The sequence below is a fragment of the Labeo rohita genome, chromosome 24 (genome assembly GCF_022985175.1).
Source record: "Labeo rohita strain BAU-BD-2019 chromosome 24, IGBB_LRoh.1.0, whole genome shotgun sequence".
NCBI classification, from domain to species: Eukaryota; Metazoa; Chordata; class Actinopteri; order Cypriniformes; family Cyprinidae; genus Labeo; species Labeo rohita.
Genome location: NC_066892.1, coordinates 11,279,953 through 11,306,407, shown reverse-complemented (window position 1 = coordinate 11,306,407; position 26,455 = coordinate 11,279,953). Strand labels below are relative to the sequence as shown.

The following is a 26,455-nucleotide window of genomic DNA, read 5'->3' as shown; positions in this document are numbered from 1 at the left end:
GTTTATGAAGGATCATGTGACATTATATACAGGAGTAATGATGCTGAAAATTTAGCTTTGATCACAGAAATAAATTACATTTTAAAATATATTCAAATAGCAGTTATTTTAAATAGTAACAATATTACTGTTTTTGCTGTATTTTGGATCAAATAAATGCAGACTTGGTGAGCAGAAGAGAATTAAAAAAAAAAAAAAAAGAAAATCTGACCATTCAGAAACTTCGAACTGGTAGTGTTTAAACATGTCAACTAGTAAGATTCAAGTATCTGACCACAAAACATTGTGAAACGGTTTGATGAGCAGGTTTGCTTCCTGTATTGACCTATTTCGTTTTGAAACAAGTTATTAAGGAAAGTATATAAGAGTTTGTCTCTTTCTTTAAAAAAAAACTATTTGGAAGCCAAAAGTATATGCCAAAAGCCAAAAGTATATGTTTATTTTTGTAACTTCGTTTTAAGCATACATTTATGTCCAGTAAATATGATGTAAATATAATCATCAGCAGAGTACAAGCATTCTGGACACACACAGGCGCATATTCTATATGTTCAGAAATCAGCTCGGACATGTTCTTTCAGTTTTTACTGCACTAATTAATTTCTGAACAATGTGGCAACACTGCCCTGATCTACAAGAGACAGACGTGTTGACAAGCACTTGTGAGAGGGGGTTAACAGATACTCCCAACTTTAGATTAAAGGAGTACAACAACATTTTTATTGCCCATAATTTCTGGGGAGAAATAGCGCAGACACTGGATGAGGGTAAAACTTTCAGGAGTGCTTGTGCCCTGTGTTAAAGGAATAGTTTACCCCAAAATTAAAATTACCTCATGATTTATTCACCCTCAAACCATCCTAGGTGTCTATTACTTACTTCCTTCAGACGAATACAATCAGAGTTATATAAAAAACAATGTCCTGGCTCTTTCAAGCTTTATAATGGCAGTGAATGGCTGATGAGATTTTGTAATCCTGTGAAGTGCATCCATCCATTATAAAAAGTGCTCCACACTGCTCAAAGAGGTTAATAAAGGCCTTCTTAAAGCAGAAGTCCACTTCCAAAACAAAAATTCACATATAATGTACTCACCCCCTTGTTATCCAAGATGTTCATGACTTTTTTCTTCAGTCGTAAAGAAATTTAATGTGTTTTGAGGAAAACATTTCAGCATTTTTCTCCATATAATGGACTGATATGGTGCCCGGATTTTGAATTTCCAAAATGCAGTTGAAATGCGTCTTCAAACGATCCCAAATGCGGTTGTAAATGATCCCAGCTGAGAAAGAAGGGTCTTATCTAGCATAACGATTGGTTGTTTTCACTTAAAAAAATTACTATTTATATACTTTTTAATGTCAAACGCATGTGTTTACTGTGTGTAAGTTATTAGATATATAAATACGAACACATTCATGTATATATTTAAGAACTATTTACAAGTATATATATTTATTGTAATTTTTTATCATTTATATTATATATATATATATATAAATATTTTGTACATAACATATTTCTCTTAAATATGTACAATAATTTGTGTGTATTTATGTATACATAATAATTGCACACAGTACACACACATTTATTAGGCAAAGTATAACTTTTATTTTGTATGTGATTAATCGCGATTAATCGTTTGACAGCCCTTTCAGATTCAGTTTCTGACATTGCGCATCCACTGGACAATTTTTTGGGCAGACCTCATGTATGCTATTTCATGTAGAAAGGAAGTGTATTTGGAGGCCTAATACCATTCCCAAATCTGCAGATGGGGGGTCTAAATGCATGTGGAAACTCCCTCAGGATCAACCTTAAGGAACATGACATGTCCATATGTGTATTCTCTAAGGAGGGACGTCACCGCGTAAGTGCGTTTGAGCGAGGATCTCTCCAGCATCAATTATCCTTAAACAGACAGGTCGACGCTTGAAACCATAGGGGTCCAATTGCTCCTTCCCCCTCTAATATATTAGGATGCGTTCAATACATTAATGTTATCATGCTGGAGGCAAGTGCACACAAGTGTGTCCACACACATCTCATTGCAGGAAGTATTATGAAAGAAATATCTCCAAAACAACGGGAGGCAGAAATGAAAGAGGGAGATGGAAACAGGATGTTTTTATTGGGAACACTGTGGCCTAAACCCCTTTCTAAGAAGTTGCAGTTTTAAAGGGAACAGACAAATGATTTGCTTGGCTCGATTTTGCACCTCCTCACGGGAGAATCCTGCGCGCACGGTGTTCACTCAAAAAGAAGGACAAGTAAAGGACAGTATTCCCACAAAAGAAAACCGAATATAGGACATTAATCATCGCAAGGATGATGTCAGACAACCTAAACCCAGCATTCACATCCTAACAAGGCTGTACATGAAAAAATTAGAGCAGGCCTGTAGGGCTCAACACTCTTGCTAGGAGGATGTTTAAATTATAACGCGCATGTAAATATTCCAATTTGCGTAACGTCTGTTTATCTAGAGTCTTTTAGAGTGCAAAGCAAGTTTATAAGTAATCAGACCTGGAAGAACACTCAATCTATGTGGTAATCCTAAACAAACTGACTAATCTATTCACCACCCTGTTATTACTCAAATCCTTAATTTGATTTTGGTCCAGCGTGTCTTGTTTGCCTGCGGGGAGCGAGGTAATATGTCTACACGGGTGACTATATACTCAAAGGCCATAATGAAAGATTTAGCAATGTTATCAAGCAGACAAATGTCATAAACAATATACATCTGCTTTATTTTGCGGTATGCAAAAATAAAGGCGCATGCATGGTAAACAAAAGTATAAATATACATCTCAAATGAGTATGAACAATGTTCAAAACAGACTACTGGCTATTTTCACAGATAAATGCTTATGGCTAACATGTTCAGCATATGTGAATGTGTTGAGAGGCTGTGGCTGTGTGTGCCCCCTGCTGGTGGTAGTGAAATTACACTTTAAATACAGTCTGATTGGACTTGTACTAATAAAAACACAAACTGTTACAACTTAAGGACACTTTGTTGTTGTAGTACTGGCTTAACTTGAAACTAAATTCTAAGTAATCATAGCCTAAAAACGGGCCAAAGGCATTGAATACAGTTCATTAAAATGCAAATGTTACATATGCATCATGACAAAACAATCAACTATTATAAAACATACTAAAACCCTAGTTTATAAAAAAAGGATATCCTTTAGAGTCCATGTAATACCTGAACGGCAAGCAGCTTTAGTGTTTCGGAAGTTGTTAGACTTAATAACTGTAGTGTTAAAGTTAAAATACTCAAAATGCATTTTATAGCACCTTTGATTAATCTGAATGTTGAGTATAAAGGCATATATAATATAGAACTGAAGGCACTGTGGCAAACACCAACACATGCATCTATACATAAACTCTTTAGCATGTGTATTTCATCTTTGGCAGAACAGCTGACAGCTGTTTATATCATAATGTGTGTGTCCCTGAGGCCCTGTACACAAGGTAGCAAACAGACCACACACAACGAGGCACACTGGCACTGAATATCATTTAACACATTTTTCTCTCATCACACAATCAGACAGACGAAAGACAAGCACAAACACAAACATACACACAAAATTATAGGATATGTGCTTTATCTGGGCCGCCAAGTAAAAGTTCATGTTGCATAAAAAAATATAAAGGCAGCGAAGATGAAAGCATCAATACTGTGTATTGAGATTGAAAAATAGATACGAACACAAAAATAATATCAGTCCAGCGTTTGGCGGAATCAGTACTGAAACCAGCATGTGATGAAAGAGTGCAGATCAAGTCCAGTGGTTTTCAAATCCACACACTGCACATATTATTCCTTCTCTGCAGGCAGACAACATCTAAATCATGAACTGAGTGTATCCCTCCGCCCCCGTTACGATAACGTCCATCCATATTCTCATAGCTTCTGGAGAGGGCGCCACCATGTAGTAGACGCGATCGTGAGTCTTCACACTGAATGTGAGTGAAGGGTTTGGACTCTGAGAGAAAATGAGATGGAAGGGGTAAGATTACAGTTTGGCCTCTAGGGGGCAGCATTGAAACGTTAAAAAAATCTTGTTAATAATTATTAAATGGCAGTAATTAACTTATTACAGACTTGAAAGTTGGTGAAAGTCCATCACTGAACATTAGCCATTTATAGAGAAAAAAAATCATAATAAATGTCATGGGCAAATGTTAGTTAATTTTAAATGGTAATATTTTATAATTTCAATGTTATTAATAAATGTCAAATGTTAAAAAAGCTAAATTTAAATTGACATTAAAATATTTACATTATTATTAAAGATTAACATTGTTTTATTTTTATTTTTTTACATCAATTAAATCAAAGTTAAAACAAAGTACAGAGCTTATTATACTGATATACAGTTGAAGTCAAAAGTTTACAGAAAATGTTAATTACTTTACCAAAATAAGAGGGATTGGAAATTTGGAAACACAATGCATTAGAAGCTGGGGGGGTGAAAACTTTTTAAATTTGAAGAACAAGGTATATTTATCTTATTTTGTCTTCCATGAAACATGCAAGTATCTTCTGTAGCTTCTAAAGGGCAATGAAAAAAAATATATATATATTTAGGCTATATTTAGGCAAAATAAGAAAAATGTACACATCTTCATTCTGTTCAAAAGTTTTCACCCCCCAGGTCTCAATGCATTTTTGTTTCCTTCTGAAGCATCAGTGAGCATTTAAACTTTCCGTAATAGTTGCATATGAGTACCTCAGATGTCATAAGTGTGAAAAGATGGATCTCACAAATCATACAGTCATTGTTGGAAAGGATTCAAATACCCAAAAATGCTGAAAAACCAAAGAATTTGTGGGACCTGAAGGTTTTTTCTGAAGAACAGCAGGCAGTTTAACTGTTCAGAACAAACGAGGGACTCATAAACAACTAATCACATTAAAAAAAAAACAGCTGTGTCATTCGGTATTAAGAATCAAGTGTATGTAAACTTTTGAACGGGATCATTTTTATAAATTCAACCATTATTTTCTCTTGTGGACTAGATGTAAATGTTTTGTGTGAAAAATCTTATTCAGGTCAGTACTAAATAAAAAATAACATGCATTTGTATGATCCCTCTTATTTTGGTAAAATAATTAACATTTTGCAGATTCACCGAGGTGCATGTAAACTTTTGACTTCAACTGTATAGATGGATAATTATCAGCTTTAAAAGAAAAGTACCTTGTGAGCGCTCTTTAAGTGGTCGTAATACACTTCCTCTATGGCCTGGAAATAAATCACTCCTTTCAGTTTGGCCTCGTGTTTATCTGCAACCGTACAAAAAGTACAAAAATCAATACTGATATCATTTGAATTGACCAGCTCCGGTAAATAAATGAAGTTAAAAATCACCTGCATAGTAGCTCAGGGTCCTGCGGTTACGGTCGAATACAAACCAGCGCTTCTTCCAGGTTTTGATTTTGCCACCCATCTTAATAAGGAAGCCCCTGCAGGTTTTCTCTGTGATGGAGACGTGGTAACAAGTCTCTGTATTGTGGCCGGCCGAGTCGATGTGGCCACGTAGGTCGAAGTCGTCCTTTCTTACAGGCAGGTAGCGTGTGAGGGGACGAGACTGCGGCAGGGCAACATACAGCATAGGACATTAAATTTCGGATATTTATTCATGTTTATTTTGTGCTGAAACTGGTATTAAAGTGGAGGAGACAATCAGTTCATGTTCTTCTTTTGAACTGAGGCGCTACAGCAATCTGTCACTTAACATTAAACAGTGCCAAAACGCATTTATTGTTTGAATACTGTAATAAAATAAACAGAATTTATAATCTGAGACTTCATATCAAAAGTAACAAAGCACAAAGCTTATCGCGATTCACTAGATGGGAGGTGTGCTACAGTGTTTCGTTTATTAACTAAAAACAGGCTAGATGAATCGATTCTTGAGATTTAAGAATCAATATCGTTTTGTAAAAATGAGATTTGATTAGAATCGAGAAATTACAATTTTTTTACCCAACCCTAGTTTTAGGTTTCACTCATGTCTGTGACGTTATGGGGCGAATTACAAAACAAAGATAATTAAAGTTAGGTGTTTGTTCAATAGTGATGCACATCTTCGCACATGACTCACCTGTGCTCTCTGTTTCTCACGAAGTTTGACCTCTCTTTCGATGAGTTTCTGCCTCCTGCTGGTTTCTTCTTGCAGCCGTTTTTCGAGCTCTTCTCGCCGTCTCCTCTCCTCATCAAGAGCTCTGCTCTTGCACTCCATCTCTCTCTCCTGAGACACAAACAAATGACAGTGTTCTGTACAGATACGCACTGAAACAAGTTGCTTTTTAAAGCTGCACACAATTAGTACTCTCCGTTCCAGCCTAAACTCCCATGAACGACATCAGAAACAGGAAGAACGACTTGTTTCCCACAGCGTTCCTGCATTTCAAACCAAATTTGTTGCCGTTTATGGCTGACCGAGAAACTTCTAACAGAGCAAACAAGCTCACGGCTTAAGATTCCTTAAAGCCAAATGGGGTTCATCTGGGTTTACGGTGTGCTGAAAGACTGGATTGTAAAACTGATGTCAACTCTTGTAGGAAGTGGCAGGTTTGTGTGGCCCTTTCGTTACCCTGTGTTCCAGGAGCCGGTGCTTTTCTGCTTGAGCCTCCCGAAGAAGACGTTCCATCTCCTCCATCCTGGAAACATTGGAGGTGCTGGCGCTGTAGAAAAAAAAATATTGGATTAGGCATTACATTTTACTTCTCAGAGAAATCTTAACTACGTTTATGTTACCTACAGTGAGAAGAATGTGCACGCTTGCAAATGTAAACATTTTGTATGTGCACTGGCATGTATGTATGTATGCTGGAGAACACAGAAGGAACCAATAAAGCTGGTCAGCACTGGAACGCATTAACAGTCTAGGCATAGAGAGCTTGAGAGTGCGGCCCACTCGGTCTGACGTCTGATGCTTTCCATTTAGACTTCAAACAGAACACGCGGAATAGATCTGACCAGCCCCTCCTTTCAGTAAAACTTCAAATTTCCCCCTAAAACCTTCACAAACCGCTTGGCTCCTCAATATTATCCCTGAAACCTTCACCTGTAAAGAATATATGAGAATCATCTTCCATGTCAAACCCCATACCGTACGTTTTGTCATTACTGGCATTCCCAAAACAGCTGTCCATAAAACAAAACATACTCTCCAATAATACACTTTCCAGTAACCGATAATGGACAGTGACAACAGCAGTTGTTCATGAGTCCCTTGTTTGTCCTGAACAGTTAAACTGCCCACTGTTCTTTACAAAAATCAATCAGGTCCCACAAATTCTTTGGTTTTTTAGCATTTTGTGTATTTGAACCCTTACCAACAATGACTCTATGATTTTGAGATCCATCTTTTCACAACTAAGGGACTCATATGCAACTATTATAGAAGATTCAAACACTCACTGATGCTTCAGAGGGAAACATAATGCATTAACAGCTGGGGGTGAAAATTTTTTGAATTTGAAGATCAGGGTAAATTTAACTTATTTTGTCTTCTGGGAAACATGCAGGTTTCTTCTGTAGCTTCTGAAGGGCAGTACTAAATGAAAAAAATATGATATTTAGGCAAAATAAGAAAATTGTACACATCCTCATTCTGTTCAAAAGTTTTCACCCCCCAGTGCATTGTTTTTCCTAATGCACTGAAGCATCAGTGAGTGTTTGAACCTTCTGTAACAGTTGCATATGAGTCCCTCAGGCAGTTTAACTGTTCAGGACAATCAAGGGACACATTAACAACTATAACTAAACAAAAAAGAAAACACAGCTGTGGATCATTCAGGTAACAACAAAGCATTAAGAATCAAGAGTGTGTAAACTTGTGAACGGGGTCATTTTTATAAACTCAACTATTATTTTCTCTTGTGGACTATCGTATTCAGACTATCGTATTCTATTGTGAAATAACGTATTCAGGTCAGTACTAAATAAAAAAATAACATACATTTTGTATGATCCCTCTTATTTTGGTAAAATAATTAACATTTTGCAGATTTTGCAAGGTGCATATTTGATCTCAACTGTAAATGCAGTCAATCAGCGTGCATAATTTTCTGTTTAGGAGTTGACAAGTTGGCTATTGGTGGTTAGATAGATGGAAGAAAGAATTACAACTTGCGCAAATATTAAAAAGGAGGACTAATCAGAATTCAACAAGCATATAATAAGCAATTTCTAATTCCTGTGCCAGTCTTGCATGCACAGTAATTTGATTTTTCTAGATGTATCTATGAACACATGCTGTGCGCAAGTCTACTTCAGACTCGTTTTGGAATCTGAGAATCTGATGACAGACAGCTGTCAATCATGAACAAGATTCCTCTCCATGCAAGTTTTTATGATTCTTACAGCATCAAAACAGGCTTTTTTGACTCTTAGTTGTTAATTCACAACTAAAGATGCAATTCCAGAAGATCCAAAATCCAAATCAAGACAAACCCATCATGCACTTATTAAACCGTTCATGCAAACCTGCTCCATTTCATCTACAACAGATTTAAAATCATTCAAACAAATGATTTAGCTCATGTTAATCATTGTTGTTCCATCTGATCGCCAAGCTATAACATCTGGCCACCTTGTTTCCATCTTTTCCATACCTCTGCACACATTGTATTCCTCTTGTGTCCTTCATCAATCAGTTCTTTCATCTTTATGATATCTTACCGGTGATGCCGGAGATGAACAGAGGTCATTCCTGATTTAGAACCCCAAGAACCAGCAGAGAGAAGTGGAACACAACACACATAACACACAAAGACCCAAGAACAGCCTGGACCCGCGCTCTGCGGCTGATTACATTCAAACTGGGGGGAAGAAACCCTGAATCTGTTTCCTCTAACTGTTCCTGCTGTAACCCGAGTGGATCCATCCCCAGAGCAGAGGAGGGGGTACCAACGGTCCTTCTTGGGCCCCTTAGAACTCACATTATTCAAGCAAACCACTCAAATTACACAAGCGCCGATCCGCTGCCTCCAGCGCGCACACACACACACATATGCGCGCATAGAGCATAAACACACACCGCTCTGAGAAATGACCTCATGTGGTCTCATCTGTCAAAGTCTTTTCACTAAGGTCTTCAACTAATCACGCTTAAACGGACTTGAGGTTTATGGTAACCTACGTGAGACCAGTTGCCAGAGCGTTCAAATATGGCTCCTGGACTTCAGTCCCTTTGTCTTTCTCTCCGTTCTTTCCTCACACGTTGCCCTTGTCCTCAATATTTCATTCAGTGTAACACAGACAGAACTCTTGGCTTAAACTACAATAGGAGCTGTGGAAATGTTTTCAATTACAAAGACATGGTATGTGTCATGAGTTTATACGATCCGTCTGTAGATCTGGAAATGCACTACAGAATCAAAATGGGGACACAGCATAGATTTCGGTTTTATATACATATAAATACTCTATTTTAAAATATTTCTTTAATTATAATTAAATTCAAACCACTGCTTCAGTAGTTTGGGGCCAGTAAAATTTTGTCATTGTTGGAAATTTTTTTATGCTCACCAAGGGTCTATTTATTTGATCAAAAACACAGTAAGAACAGCAATAATGCAAAATATTATTACAATTTAAAATATCTGTTTTGTGTCATATATATTTTAAAATGTAGCTATTTTTTGTGATAGCAAAGCTGAAGTTTTAACAGCCTTTTAGGGCTCTGCGCTGACTTTCTTTTTTTTTTTATTTAATTTTCTTAAAATTTAGGAGCACAGTCAAAATTTTAGCAGCACCTTCTGATCAATAATAAAAAAAATCTGATCAAAAATGAGCCTTCCCATTACGAGGTGATATTTGACTCCTTAAAGTGATTTACAGGGGAATTAATAAAGCTAGAAAAATGCCATACACAGGTATGGCATTTTTCTAGCATTATTAAAAGTATGTCATGTCAAATTTTTTACAAATGATATCTTTTAAGCTTTTTAAATAAATTTCTAATTAAAACAACAGAATAAAGAATAAGAATAAGTTACCATCAAATAAAATCAGTATTAACGAAATGGGACTGTTTAATGGGACTCAGAGATGTACAATCAAATTCATAAATTCATGTTGACAGAAATATTAAATGATTTAAATAACTGAAAAGATACTTTAAAAATGAAACTTAATCTGCCAGTAGGTGGCGGCAAGTCACTGATTTAATTACTAAATCATTCATTCGTTTGATTCGTTAGAATGGCTGATTCATTCAGGAATTAAGCAAGTGACTGTCTTTATGAATGGGAAATTGAATCACTGACTCACTAGATTCGTTTAAAAATGCATGTTCATAAACATTCATAAATGAAACACCACTGTGTTTGAATGAAGATGCACAAGATCTAAACAAGATCTCATTTACTTCCTTAAAACTCCCTTAAAAATCTTTAAAAGCTGTTACTCATGTTAGTTCATCACAATCTCACAAAGTTCCATTAGTCAATGAAACTCTACCCTGCACAGTGAATCTCTTATTTACACTCTCTCTACACTCTGTTTATGAAAGGATTCGCGAGATATGTCTGTGATACATGACTCAACATTGCAGAAACCTTTGAAGCTCCCCTCAGCGCAAACACAAATATGCTAAACGGGTCAGTCCCTCATGGTGCTCCTAAATATTTTTTCATAGTCACAAGCAGTAGTTCTCAGTCGCAAATACGACTGAAATGGTCACACTGTAGAGCCCTGCCTTTACTCGAATGAAGTTATTATTATTATTGCTGCTTAATATTTTTGTGGAAAGTAGTTGTTTTTTGATTTAAGATTTTGTGATGAATTAAAAATTCAAAAGGACAGCATTTTATAACATTATAAATTTATTTTTGCTAATTTTTTTCAATGTAATGCATCTCTGCTAAAAAAACAATAAAATAAAAAAATAAAGGCTTCGTTAGACATGGATAGAATCGTTTTTTTTTTTTTTTTTTTTTTTTTAATTAAATAAATTAAAATAAAATAAAACCAAAAATAGAATCAGTGACAAAAAATAAAATAAAATAAAATAAAATAAAATAAAATAAAATAAAATAAAATAAAATAAAATAAAATAAAATAAAATACTCCCTTACCTGGAGACATTATCAGGTGAGCAGGCAGAGATGCTGGTGTCCATGCTGTCTGAACTGTCCACACTCAGCGTGTCAAAGGCACGGCCATTGTCTTGATAACCAAAGGAGTCCAGGTAGACGTTGGTCTGCGAGGACGCCCGGCCACCGAGATCACTCAACCTCGTTCGGTGCTCCTCGCCAATGTGCTGCTGACTGTGCCCTGGGAAGCCAATCAAAGCAAACATAAATTTAGAAGTAATTAAAACTATGAAATAACACCATTTAATATCAAGCATCCCATGAGTCTTCCTGCCTATTTTCAGGGCTATCTCAGCTTTACCTGAGAGAGCAACATCACTCCCAGGAGCAGATTCTCCATTCCTGCTGCCCAGCTCAGTGTCCTCTGGCAAGGCACTGCCCGGGGCACCCTGGGGCCCTTTACTGTGCTCACAAAGACCAGCCACCGTGCAATAATATCCTGACAACACACACTACTGTTTAAAAGTTTGAGGTATGATTTGTATACTTTGTTTATATTTCAAACGAATGCTGTTCTTTTGAACTTTGTATTTGTCAAAAGAACCCTAAAAAATATCACAGTTTCTGTAAAATATGAAGCAAAACTGTTTTCAGCATTGATAATAAAAAATGTTTCTTGAGTGGCAAATCAGCATCTTAGAATGATTTCTGAAGACTGGAGTAATGATGGTGAAAATTAAGCTTTGCCATCACAGGAATATATTACATTTTAAAACAGTTTGAACTCTTTCAAAAACATAAAATCTTTTCCCAAACTTTTGAACGGTAGTGTATGTGAAAGAATACCTTACTCCGATTCATAGATTGGATCCCTTATGACGCCCTTCTTCAGCTACAAGTCCAAAACAAAGAGACTTATTGAAGTATTTGCGCTTAATATAGATTTAGGTCCCGTCTCCTGGAGATACACTGTTTAACTTGTAGCTAGAACAACTAGGAACTAGCTCAGCGGATATGAGACTCGACTCCACTACTACCTTGATAACATCAACCACATCAAGAAAAAGCAGAGACCCGCCTCTCTGATGATCCTACCCAAGAGACCTTCAGATAAACCATCCGACAATACATTCAAGCTTTTCATCTTCGTCAGTAAACTCATAATGCTCACATTTTTAAAAAAGCTTTAGTGATTTAACAATCAAAGCTGGGGAATTAAACCGAAAAAGTTGACAAACACATCAGGTCAGATATTGGTTGAAAATCGAATGGAAGCATTTCCTCTCCTTGCATCTTCCCAGCATTCTTTCACTATCTTCACAAAACAAATAAATAAATGCCCAAAGTTTCCACCCAGAAGGAACAAACGCTTCCTATTGGTCCTTATAAGGAGACTTTAATTGGTCTTGATTGGCTTGTTTTGATGGTCTAGAGTCTTAATGTGGCAGTGGTTACAGAATTACTACACAAACAACTGAGATCATGAGTCACATGGTGTTTTTGCATGATGGGTAATGAAATGCTTTCATATTAGAAATCTAAAGGTGAGGTTATATTTGCTGCTGTTCTGCAAATTTTTGCAGGTGTTGGAATAGAAATCTATGTGCAAGGGAATTTCGCTTGAACGTGGAAGATTTCCCTAGGGAGATTTTGGTGGCAGTCACTATTGATTTTTTTGGTAATCAAGTAATCATTTGATTATTCTGACGATTAATCAGATAATTATTTTTTTGTGGTAATAATAGACCCAAGCGAACAACTGCCTTTAAAATTACTTAAAATACATACATAATAGCAATGGGGCAATAATACTTTATTCAAACAAAGTATCAAAAGCAAATAATCATATGGTTTTATTAAACAAACTGCTAAAACGCATAATATAAGCTAGGGCTGCCCCCTACTAGTCGACGAGAAGAGGCTTGGTCGACCAAAATTTTATTAGACGCTTAGTCGCAGGAAAAAATTTTTACAGGAAGTGGCGAAGTCACACAGTCCGTGACGGACAGATCGTTAACGACTGGTCTATGTGGTAATATAGTACATTGGGTAGGACATCCAAACGCTCACCTATTATTCATCAACCTTAAATATAGCTTATTATCTGAAGGATGTATGTATTACATGGCCGTTCAATCTAATGCTAAGCTAGAAAAATGTGCGATATTCAAGTGTCTGTGCGGAGTGTGGAAGCTGATTAGTAGCGCTGTCCCTGCATGACAAATGTAGGCGCCTTAAAATACTCCGTCATTTTTGGTCATACAGATAAAAGTAATAATCTTTTGAACCTGTAATGACTCTACGTTTATTTGTGTGCACTGCCAATAACAACAAAACGTTGTGCTTTTGTAAAATAAAGCAAACAGGGTCCACTTTCTGTCCTCTTGGTCTCTGTGAACTTGAGCTTGAAACTTTGAAACTCTATGTATGTGGTTTACAGACATGAAAAATATATCTATAGAGAGTGAAAAGTCTACTTTCAAATAAACCAATTCAAATAGAAAACAAATATTCTCAGATTATGTAATCCGTATAAAACATGCATACAAAGACGGCGCTATTTATCGGTTAATTATTAAAACGTTAATGCAGTCTCCTTGCCGTTTTTTCCCAGACACATTCATAATTATTATATTTGCTGGCAAGCTTTTTGTTGCGCTATTAGGCTATGTAGGCAATAAAGGCTCATTAAACATGCGACTAATAGTCGGCTAATGCTTAAAATGAATGACTACTAGTCGACCAGAAAAATCTTTAGTTGAGGACAGCCATAATATAAACAATAATGTACATTATGCATTTTAACAAATGCCTGCAGAGGGCAACAGTGGCCCGACGATTGTTTTTACACTTAACATTGTGATCTAATTGTCGTTTAATATTGACTAAACAACATTTAATTCAAATGTTCACTTAATCTTTAATATTTGTCTATTTCCTTACAACAGAAATGCTACGGTCACTGTAATTTCTTAAATATGTGGAAAACGTGCAAATAGTTAGCATATTGAGAAATATACTGATGTACTCGCCTGTCCGCGTACATTTATAAATCATTTACCTCATAAATTTGATAAAATGGCATTCTGGACTGAACATTGTAATAAAGCCAAACTCACAGCAGTATACTAAGATGAAGTTTGACAGGCTCCACACATGTAAATAAAAAGTGTTTGTGTGGAGCAGCATTTACTGTGAATGGAGCCAATCTGTACGTAACCTACATACATGTCTATAATTAAAGCGCATATGTTAAACCTTCTTTGTTATGTTTTTTAAATGGGTTTAATATATCATGCAGCCTCAGAAAATGGTCTAATAAAGCATTTCATGGATTCTCATTTGTAGAATTCGTGTCACTTTTGGTATTTTACAGTTTACTCAACACGGACAAATTGCAGTCAAGGATTTTTTAATATCGAGTACTCGAATTGAATCGAGGAATCATGACAGTCCTAGTTTCTAGTTGATCACACAGTGTTTTCGCATTTGCCAACAGAACTCTGTTCGGATTGAAAGTGATTCTGTGTGCGCTGTGCTTCATACAACAGTGAAGTTTGCTGAAACTTCAATAATTTGACTGCATCTAAACTCTGCAGAGGAACCTTGAGGAATTTTATAGGAGCCATGCCTCATTCCTGTCAAAATACACATTAACACCCACCATCGACTCGCTAGACCATAAACAGCAGGGTGACATAATAATTAAAGTCTATGAATAGAAATAAAACAAAAACAAATGGCTACAGACACACCTCATCATGCAGAACCAAATTACTAGAATAACATCACACCATTGTATGAAATAAATTATCTCATGCCTTTGTGATCTGTATAAAATAGCAGCTTTATTTCATACAAAATTCAACCTCGTCCAATAAGACCCATAAAAGGCCCTGGTGAGTCAAACAGTGCATAAAATTGAAGAAACACTACAGGTTCCTTCATTTCTGTGAAATTAGACTCATTAAAAGCAATGGGGTTGAAACTAGCCAATGACTGAGGCAATGAATGTCTCTCAAAAGACACATTATTTGAATAGAAATTATATAACAGGCACGTCGAGGCAGACTACTGTACCTTTTTTAGATTTGCCTGCAGGATACAGAAAGTAATACATGATTAGGTAATGTTTGACTGTAAAGCATCACTTTGATGTGTGTGATGTAATGCTAATTAAAAACAGTGTATATTTTAGACAGTGTGTTGTGTCTGAGGTAGAAAGCCCTACCCTTGTGCAGGCGGTGTGTATCCACGTGTGTCTCTTTTGGGGAGATGGCAAGGGCTCGGTTCAACACACTCCCACAGCTGGAGCTTTGAGCTAAAGGTGGATGGGACTAAACATAGAGGATGATGTTAGAGCGAGCTTTTACTTCATACATACAGTAACATTCGAATTTGAGGTCAGGAAGATGGTTTTTGAAAAATTATAAATGTCTTTACTGTCACTTTTGATTAATTTAATGCATCCTTGCTAATTAAATGTATTCATTTCTTGTATTCATTAAAAATCTTACTCACCCCAATCTTTTGAACAGTATAATAAAAAAATATCTAGATGTTTTCTATTTTTTGACTAAATTATATTATATTACATTATATTATATTAACCAAGAAGATAATATTTGCTTAAATTACTTGCACAAATGAGTGAAATATTTAAAGCAAAAATTAAATGTGCAATAAAATGCACATAAGTGACTTTTTATGTAAATATGCAAATGTATAATATATTCTTACTTTTATAAAATAGAAGTTGAATACAATTACAAAATGAAAACAATTTTTTTAATGAAATTAAAAATAAAAATAAATAAATAAGCCACTGTACATTTAGGACTATAACAAAATGTATATAAATGGAATAAAATGCAATAAAATAAGCATTTTCCATAAGCTTATGGAAACTTATGGAAATATGCAAATGTATAATGTAATTTTAAAAAATGAAAAAAAAAAGAATATCTAAACAATAAAATGAAATTATAAATAAATAAATAAATAAATAAACAGGCAAATGTACAATGTATTCTTTTATAAAATAAAAGTTTAATACAATTAAATAATGAAAATATGAAAAAAATAAAATATTTCAATGAAATTAAAAATAAATAAATAAGCCACTGTACATTTAAGGCTAACAAACTGTATATAAATGCAATAAAATTTGCATTAGTGACTTCTATGGAAATATGCAAATGTATAATATATTTGTACTTTTATTAAATTCTAGTTTAATACAATTTAAAAATTAAGATATAAAAAAAGAATATCTAAAAAATTAATGAAATTATAAATAAATACATGAATAGGCTATTATATATTTAAGACTATAACAATCTTTATATAAATGTAATAAAATGTGTATTAGTGACTTTTGTGGAAATATGCAAATGTATAATATATTCTTACTTTTATAAAATAAAAGTTTAATACAATTTAAATATAAGAAAATTTAAATGAGAATTAAAAATAAAAGAAAATTAATAAAGAAATGGACCACTGTATATTTAAAACTACGACATTCCATATAAATGCAATAAAATGCACATTAGTGACTTTTATGGAAATATGCAAATGTATAATGCATTCTTACTTTAGACGGTATATTACGACCCAGGGTGGCACAGGTGAATTGTGGGGTTATGGTGGGCTGAGTCTTCTTCCGAGGAAGAGTGTCACTCAAATGAGCTCCGCCTTCTTTACCGTACCTCTTCCTTTCTTCTAGAGTGCGGAAATGCTGAGGAACCGAAGGTTAAAGGTAAGAAAAGTCATAATAGTTGCACTCATATGTACACACATACAGTACTCACAAAGTTTACCTGCCTGTGGCGGCGCTGTTTTTTGGCAGGTAGAGGAGGAGGAGGAGGAGAAGGAGAAGGGCTGAGGAAGGTGACCATGTCTTCAGGCCAGTGCACAGAGGGAGGTTTAGGATTGGGGCGAGAGCATGCCGTGAAAGAGGAAGAAGGGATGGAGGATGACAGTGGACAGAAAGAGGGAGACAGCTTTGGGAAAGACAGGTAAAAAGAAAATCAGAAAATAAGTAAGCTAGAAAAAGGGGAGCTGATAGGCTAGTTTGTTTAAAAGGGGTCATATCATAAAACTGAATTTGTTTTGATGTTTTACAACAATATTATATTTGTATGGATGATATGACCCCTTTAATTTAGAAAGAATTAGAGATAGTAAAATCAAATAAAACAAATCCCAATACAAATACCATGAAATCCCACAGTGACCATGTAGCATGACCTTTCCAATACTTGGCATGTGCACACTAAATCCAAACTAAATCCTGGACACGCTTAATTCCTAACACATATAAACCATCCTGATCACACACCTCACCCTCTCCCGGCGGGACTGTGCTTTCCGCAGGACTGGGGTCAGGGCTGGGGTCAGTCCCTGTGGCAGGGGCATCAGGAGAGGACTGGGCTTGGGTGGGGAGGGGGTCTGGGGTGGGATCTACCCCCAGCTGAGAGTACAGTTCATTGATCTCATTGACTGTAACATAGCCCTGGAATAAACCATTCGGAAAATGGGGGGGGAAGAGGGGTGAATAGGAAAAAAATCATATAGTCAAGTAGGTTAAAATGATTAATGACAAGCATATTAATAACAGATGAATCACAAATTTGAAGAAGAAAAAAAATTAAAACATAAAACATATATATATATATATATATATATATATATTTTTTTTTTTTTTTTTTTACAAGAATTACTCAAATAAAAAAAATAAAAATAATGAAATTAAAACACATAAAAACAGATGAATTGATAAAATAAAAAAGTTAAAATAAAAATTAAAATAAATAAATTAAAATTATAATAAAAAAATAAATTAATTAAATGACCTTGTAATGACATGTAATAAATGGCATGATACATATTTAAAAATCTATATATTTATTTATTTTTTAAATAAATACTTATTACTATTATATAATATATGACATCTGTTAAAAACCTATGCAAAAGGAAATCAAATTATAATAATTTAATTAATATTCATTTATAAAAAAATGTGTATATAAATATTCATATTTGTAATATATTATTATTACTAGCATTACTGTTGTTGTTGTTGTTATAAAGTAGTATATGACATCTCATATACTAAAATCAAAGATAAAAGGAAATAATTTTATGAATTATTATTATATAGTATATGATTCATGTTAAAAATCTAAGCAAAAGGTAATCAAATTATTATAATATTTATTTATAAAAATGTGTATATAAATATGATTTACTATACTATTATTATTATTATGATTATTGTACTGTAGTATACTGCATCTAATTAAAAAAAAATCAAAGAGAAAGGAAAATCATTTTTATGAATTATTATTATTATTATTATTATTATTAGTGTTAGTATTATTATATAGTAATATAATATGACATCTAATTTAAAACTAAATCGAAGTGAAAAGAAAACAAATTCAACAGGAAATCAAATTAAAAGTGAAATTTAAAATTTAAAATAAATAACAGATGAATTAGTAACATAAAAATAAAAAGTTAAATCATTTTATGAAATTAAAAAAAACAAAAAAAAAACATTACATTATAAATAAATAAACATTTAATTCAGTTAATCTTTAAGGAAACCAAACAAAGACTTCCAAGGAATTTAAAGCACTGATAAACCAGTAAAGAGGAAATAATTAGAGGTTATTTTAAGAGCATTATAAACTTAACTACCCAGAGAAGCGGCATGTTAGGAGGTATTCTGGAAAGCAGGAAACGAGCAACAAACATTATCTTGCATGCACTTTGCTAATGCGTTACCTCAGCGTTTTTGATAGTCAGAGAGGAAAGAAGAGAAGAAAACATCAGGAGGTCAGCAGGAAGTGGAGACAGGGTTTTGTGGGCATGGCAAAATTCACTATGAGGCGGACACACGTCGGCCAACTGGAAGCAGTCCTGGAATACAGGGGAAAAAGACCCTGTTTCCACGGTGAGGAAACACAAACAACCCTCTGCAACTAAAGATTTCCAGGTTGCAAGGGTCGTGATGAGGGCAAAAAGCGATCAAAGTGAGGTCTTCCTTATTTACTGTAGTTCCCTTCATTGTGTTACAGTAACACTTTGAGGCAGCCACACATGGTGCTCAGGCTCATAACACATGTGCAGACCAAGAGAGGATGTCAAAAGAAGATTTGCCTTAAAGGATTAGTTGACTTCCAGTATAAACTTTTCCTGATAATTTACTCACCCTCATGTCATCCAAGATGTTCATGTCTTTCTTTTTTCAGTCAAAAAGAAATTATTTTGAGGAAAACATTCCAGGAGTTTTCTCCATACAGTGGACTTCAATGGGGATCAACAAGTTGAAGGTCCAAATTGCAATTTCAATGCAGCTTCAAAGAACTCTACACAATCCCAGCAAAGAATAAGGGTCTTGTCTAACGAAACGATCGGCCATTTTCTAAAACAAATGAAGATTTATATACTTTTCAACCACAAATGCTCATCTTGCACTTGCTCGACTTCACGCATGTTTTCCTCAAGAACCTTAAATTCTTTTCGACTGAAGAAAGAAAGAAAGACATGAACATCCTGGATGACATTGGGGTGATGAAATTATCAGGAAATTTTTATTCTGGAAGAGAACTAATCCTTTAAATTCACAGAGAAGACACAATCCAGCCCGACTTACCTCCTTCATACTGATGGGACTGACAGGAAAACCCAATGCTCCAGTGAGCTCAGAATATTTCTTTTCCAAGTTAACAAGATTCTCCTTTTCCTGTAAACAAAAGCAAGAAAACCTATCATGATTCAGAAGCACCAAAAACAACTTGTAGTGTGCAATAAAGGACCAAAAGGCAGCGTAGCATGGCTGTGTATTAATATTGCACAGACATACCCGCTGTAGCATCATTTGAAGATTGTTCTTTTCCTTTACAAAGTTGTCCTTGTCCCTCTGAGCCTGCTGGGAAATCTGGGTATACTGTTTCTTCAGGGCCAGCAGCCTCTCCTAAAGGAGCGACACATATAAACGTGTTGAAATGATCATACTTACATATTTTCTTTGAGCCTTAGCTTTGAAAACTAGTCAAATAGTTAACTACAGTTGATGTCAAAAGTTTACATCCCCCTTTCAGAATCTGCAAAATATTAATTATTTTACCAAAATAAGAGGGATCACACAAAATGCATGTTATTGTTTATTTAGTACTGACCTGAATAAGATAATTTCACATAAAAGATGTTTACATATAGTCCACAAGAGAAAATAATAGTTGAATTTATAAAAATTACCCTGTTCAAAAGTTTACATACACTTGATTCTTAAAGGAGAACTCCACTTCCTGAACAACAATTCACAAATAATTATGTTCATGTCTTTCTGTCTTCAGTCGTGAAGAAATTATGGTTTTTGAGGAAAGCATTTCAGGATTTTTCTCCATATAATGGACTTCACTGGTGCCCCGATTTTGAACTTCCAAAATGTAGTTTAAATGCAGCTTTGAAGGGCTCTAAATGATCCCAGCTGAGAAAGAAGGGTCTTACCTAGGGAAACGATCGGTCATGTTTTTCGAAAAATAATTTTTTTAATACTTTTTAAGCACAAAAGCTTGTGTAGCACAGGCTCTGGGATGCGCGTCCATGATGCTACGAATTAGTGATGGGTCATTCTTGAACGATTCTTTTCATTTTGAACAAATCTTTAATGTGACTCGGGAAGAACGAGTCGTCCCGGGGAGTGATTCGTGCAGTCGCACATGCACAACATCCTATTAGGTTCTGTACTGGAATTAGTTCACCTGATTCGAGTCATCGGGTGTCTCAAGTCGTTCGTTCATCTTATGGTGCTGTCACGTGATGAATGAACGACTCAAACCCGAAAACTTTTTAGATAAGAGTTGAGGTCAAACAGTGTGTAACAATGAATTCATGTTTTCTGTTTCTTATAACATTATAGTTTTGTCTTGTTTGTAGTGTGATCAATGTTTGTGTAAGCAGTAGATGTGTTAGGGAAGGAACACGTAATATTTTATTTATATTTTGCTAAAATGAATGAAATGACTCAAAAAAAGATTTGTTCATTTTGCTGAATGAGACTCAAAGGTCCAAGTCTGTAAAACGATCCAAACTTTCCATCACTACTACAAATCACGTGTAAGTTCATCGTCTGTGTACTGAGTATGCCGAAAAACTCCATCTTATTTTCTCACACAACTTGAGAGGAGGACATCGTTGTACCTTTTTGCTTGTAAACAGTGTTTACAAACGTACTTGCACTTTCTTAGTCTTGCGCGTTCGCTTTGTAAACACTGGGTTTGTAGTTCTGCCTACGTTCCGCGTGACCTTTCGATGCGATATAATAATACGTAGCGTCGTGAACGTGCATCCCAGAGCCTGTGCTACACAAGCTTTTGTGCTTAAAAAGTATTAAAAAAATTTTTTAAAAAATAAAATAAAATGACAGATCGTTTCGCTAGATAAGACCGTTCGTCCTCGGTCTTATCTAGCGATAAGATCATATGAAGCTGCATTTAAACTACATTTTGAAAGTTCAAAATCGGGGGAGTCCATTATATGCAGAAAATGTTTTCGTCATAAACCACAATTTCTTCATTGACTGAAGACAGAAAGACATGAACATCTTGGATGACAAGGGGGTGAGTACGTTATTTGTGAATTATTGTTCTGGAAGTGGAGTTCTCCTTTAATACTGTGTTGTTACCTGAATGATCCACAGTTGTGTTTTTTTGTTTAGTGATAGTTGTTCATGAGTCCCTTGTTTGTCCTGAACAGTTAAACTGCCCGCTGTTCTTCAGAAAAATCCTTCAGGTCCCACAAATTCTTTGGTTTTCCAGCATTTTTGTGTATTTAAACCCTTTCCAACAATGAGTGTATGATTTTGATATCTATCTTTTCACACTGAGGACAACTGAGAGACTCATATGCAACTATTACAGAAGGTTCAAATGCTCACAGATGCTCCACAAGGAAAAAAACATGCATTAAGAGCTGGGTTAATTTGGTATTTATATAAGTCTTATAAAAACCTTTTCTCTTTCTGTCCATCAAATCATTTGAACGCACATAAAATTCCTATTACTCATAAGTAAGAACTTTCCAGGATGACTTAAAGGCAACAATAGGCTGATGAATGCATATCCAGGAAACTCACCTTCCGTGTGACGGTGCTCCTCTGGTATTCAGCGATCTCCCTGAGAATGTGTTGAGTCTGATTTTCTTTCTCCTCATCCTGACGACTCTCTCGTTCCAGCTGTTGAAACTCTAGATCTTCAAATCGCTTGGTCTCCACCTCTAGCGTCTCTGCATCCTGATACACAGAAACATATGAAGGTCTACATTTGTGCTAGAACTATATATTCAAACTGGAAAGATGTTGTAATACTCCCAGTTCAACAAGCCTCAAAGAAGCCAACAAAAGTTCACACCAAATCCCCTCTGCTCCAGCAGCCTCCCCAGGGATGGAGACAGGAGTTAAGGTTTCACCCTGCTGGAAGCAGGCCAAACACAGCTATAAACATGCGCTGCGACATGCCAGGGAACAGAGGACCTGCCACAACTTTCACCCATCACCGCTGACCTTTAGAGATCAATCACGTCAACACTCACATAACGTGAACTTCAGCGACGTAAAGAAACACTGCAGCCATTCCGAGCCATCACAGAAACAGCTACTGTACGCCACACTTTCATTCAACGCCTGCCAGCTTTAAATAACCTCCTTCCTTCCTATAACTTAATTAACATCTTATGTGGTCACTGTCAGGGATTGTGTATCAGCCTATCAGGGTGAATCTCATGAAACTTAAGAATGAAACATGACTGGGACAAGGAAATAAGAAATGATGTTTGTAGATTTTTAGCACTGTGAAATGATTTTATGACTGTTAAGCACCCCTTTTCCCCACAATAAAAAAAAAAAACCTTCATTAGAATAATTTGAAGGATAAACCCAATAATAATAATAATAAATTATTATTATATATTTATTAAAACATATATAGTAATGCAGAAAACACATTTTACAAATTAAATTTACTTAAAAAAAGTAATTGTATTGTAAAACATTTTAATAAATTAATGTATTGTAAAACAATAATTTAATAAAAATGGTTTTTCCCAATATGACATTTAGATCTAAATAAAATACAAAAAACATTATAACTAGTTAACTTGATTTACTAAAACTAAAACGAAAATTTCTATTACATATATTCTATTACATATTTCTATTTCTATTAAAATAACTATTACACTAATAAAATGATTCATTAAAGTTCAAATGAAAATGGAAAATATAAAAATAAAAACTAATTTTAAATATTAAAAATCAAATCTCAATGATTTTAAAATAACAATAATTACATACATAAATAATAATTACAATGCGTTACTATTATGATAATGCAATTTTTTTGGATTATGGTAATGTGAATTTGAGGGGGAAATGTGTTTAATATTTGCACATGCACAAAAATCTGTAAATATTTAGACTTAAAATACCAAAATAAATAAATCAAATAATAATAATAATAATAACAACAACAATAATCATCATCATCAATCATCATCATGAATATATATTTATTAAAATATATATAATGATGCAAAAACAACTACATTTTATTACAGAATTAAATTTAGAGAATTTAGTTTAAACAGAAGAAAAATATTGTAATTGTATTGTAAAACATTTAGAATATTAATAAGAATTTATATTTATATTAATAAGAAATGAATACATTTTTTGCAATACAACATTAATATATAACATTATAGCTACGTAACAATTTAATAAAACTAAAAAGATATTTTATACAAACTATATTTAAAACTTACTTAATAATGCTAAAAAAAAGGAGAAAGTTCAAAAGTAAATGGAATATACATATATATATATAACTAATTCCAAATATTAAACTATAAATCTCGATGCTAAAATAGATATATTTAATTATATTAATTTTAGTTGCATACTTGCACAAAAATCTGAAAATATTTAGACTTGAAATGCCAAAAAAAGGGAAAAAAACGTTAGAATATATTATATATATAATATATATATTTTATAGAAAAACACTACATTGTATTACACAATTAAACTGAGACATTTTTCAGATTAGGGTAATGTGAATTTGTGGGAAAATGTGCTTAATATTTCCACATGCACAAAACTGTATAACTATTTAGACTTAAAAATGATTATTAAGTTTTAAATTACATTAAAATTAAATTGGTGTTAAGAACAGTATTATTAACAGATTATATTAAACAAAAATGATAAAAATAAAGATTTTTTTTTTTTTTTTTTTAATTATGCAATACATTCCAAACATACAGGAAGCGCATGCAACATATGAGAAGAAAGTCAGCCGAAATGTCTCATGGAGATGAGACAGATGCAAGCACAAGGGATGAAGAGGACAAGGACTCGGTTATGAGGAAGAGGCGGATGAAGGCTGTGTGTGAGTACTGACCCTGCAGAGCTGCAGCTGAAGTTGCTCTTTCAAGGCTTCGGGGCAGGTGTCCAACTGAGTCTTCTGCTCTGCAAGCAGATGCGCCAGTCGCTCTAACTTTACACGCTCCGCATCTAGCTTGGCTTTGTCCTGCACGTACGCGCGTAGGATGCAGGGAGAGAGGAGAGAAGGAGGGTTAGTGCCGGGACAGGTGGGGTGGGCAGGGTTAGTTACTACACAGTCAGTAACAGCACAAGTAGGGCATGATGGGGGTGGAGGTGTTGAATTAAATGAAGAACATGAAAGTGAAGGAAAACGATTGCTGATGTTATCAACATAAATAAACAACTGAAAAATGCTTTAGAAATCAGTTTGAGTTGAACTGAAATTAACAAGTGGCAACTTTAAATGCTAACAACTCGAATGGCCTCAATAGGCGGCAACAGCCTAATCGCAGTGGAACTTAAGTGAACAAATCAACCATCCTCTATAAGAGTTAGTGCCCAGAAATGGACCGTCAGCTAAAAAGTTTGTATCTCAAGTGTCCGTGCAGCTGCCAGGCTAAATGAATGAATGAGCCGGAAGTCAGGCTGAACTTGAGACGCAGGTGCCAGGATTTCCACCAGCTCCTGTCTTAGAAATCCCCTGCATCAACACAGTGTGTGGTGTCACTCAGTTTAGCAGAGGTGTATTTAGAGCAGACCTGGGATTACCAACTGTGAGAAGCTGCCAGGAAGTGCAAGTGTGTGTGTATGTGTTTGTGAAATGCAAATGAATCTAAGGCTCTATAATTCATATTTCAGAAGTAATACATGTATTGTAAACTTATGAATTGTAAACTTTATATTCTATATACAGAGGTGCTGGGGCAAAGATACTTTGAAAGCATAGCTTAGCAAAACTAAATTTAACCACCTTTTTAAAAAAAAGCCATTAGCAACACTAGAAGCAAAAGTAGCCAGCTGCACTAAAGTTATTTAAGGGGGCAATATCTTTTAAATACATTTCCATCTGATAATAAAACTTAAAGGAGAAGTCCACTTCCAGAACAATAATTTACAGATTTGTTGCGGCTTCAAACGATCGCAAATGCGGTTTCAAACGATCCCAGTGAGGAAGAAGGGACTTACCTAGCAAAACAATTCATTATTTTCATAAAAATAATACAATATATATACTTTTTAATGTCAAACGCTTGTCTCGGTTTTTTCTCGACCTCTGTTTTTGTTTCGGGTCATGACAGGCTATGTCTAAAAACTCCCATCTCATGTTCTCCCTCAGCTTCAAAATCGCCCTATATCGCTGTTTTACCTTTTTTGTTAAGGGTGTTTGATCTTCTTTGCATGTTCACTTTGCAAAGACTGTGTCGGTACTTCTGCAGTGATGTCGGAGAATTTTTAAATGATTTTTGAAGTTGAGGGAGAAAATACGAGAGTTTTTCGACATACCCTAACTGTCTTGAGCCAGAATACACAGAGTTCAGGGAGAGCAAGACAAGACCAGCAAGATTAAAAAGTATTTAAACTGTATTTTTTTTAATGAAAATAACGCTCTTTTTGCTAGATAAGACCCTTCTTCCTCAGCTGGGAACGTTTACAACCACATCTGAGATCGTTAGAAACCGCATTTAAACTGCATTTTGGAAGTTCAAACTCGGGGCACCATATCAGTCCATTATATGGAGAAAAAACCTGAAATGTTTTCCTCAAAAAACACAATTTCTTTACAACTGAAAAAAGAAAGACATGAACATCTTGGATGACAAGGGGGTGAGTACATTATCTGTACATTTTTGTTCTGGAAGTGGACTTCTCCTTGAACCGCATTTATCTGGCACAACAAAGCAACAAATCTCAATTAGGGTACCATGAATCTACTGGAGCTGCAAAACAATTACTCACGATTATTCGGTTCAAAATTAGTTTTG

General features: G+C 34.8%; 1 protein-coding gene across 11 annotated transcripts in view; it reads right to left on the bottom strand.

Moving 5' to 3' along the window:
* Positions 1-2,732: 2,732 nt before the first annotated feature.
* Positions 2,733-26,455, bottom strand: part of phldb2b (pleckstrin homology-like domain, family B, member 2b) — a 60,155-nt gene continuing 36,432 nt past the window's right edge. For 3 of the 11 annotated variants that reach the window (XM_051097850.1, XM_051097851.1, XM_051097859.1), the window contains 15 exons: positions 24,550-24,678; positions 22,227-22,382; positions 19,953-20,063; positions 19,743-19,832; positions 18,872-19,006; positions 17,418-17,591; positions 16,897-17,079; positions 16,671-16,814; positions 15,306-15,411; positions 11,117-11,315; positions 6,625-6,715; positions 6,133-6,279; positions 5,397-5,616; positions 5,226-5,311; positions 2,733-4,007 (listed from right to left, as the gene is read on the bottom strand). In XM_051097850.1, the coding sequence (XP_050953807.1) occupies positions 3,867-4,007; positions 5,226-5,311; positions 5,397-5,616; positions 6,133-6,279; positions 6,625-6,715; positions 11,117-11,315; positions 15,306-15,411; positions 16,671-16,814; positions 16,897-17,079; positions 17,418-17,591; positions 18,872-19,006; positions 19,743-19,832; positions 19,953-20,063; positions 22,227-22,382; positions 24,550-24,678 (2,112 nt within the window). In that variant the 3' untranslated portion in view covers positions 2,733-3,866. The remainder of the gene's footprint in view (positions 4,008-5,225; positions 5,312-5,396; positions 5,617-6,132; positions 6,280-6,624; positions 6,716-11,116; positions 11,316-15,305; positions 15,412-16,670; positions 16,815-16,896; positions 17,080-17,417; positions 17,592-18,871; positions 19,007-19,742; positions 19,833-19,952; positions 20,064-22,226; positions 22,383-24,549; positions 24,679-26,455) is intronic. The other 8 variants (XM_051097853.1, XM_051097854.1, XM_051097857.1 and 5 more) reach the window with 6 other exon arrangements.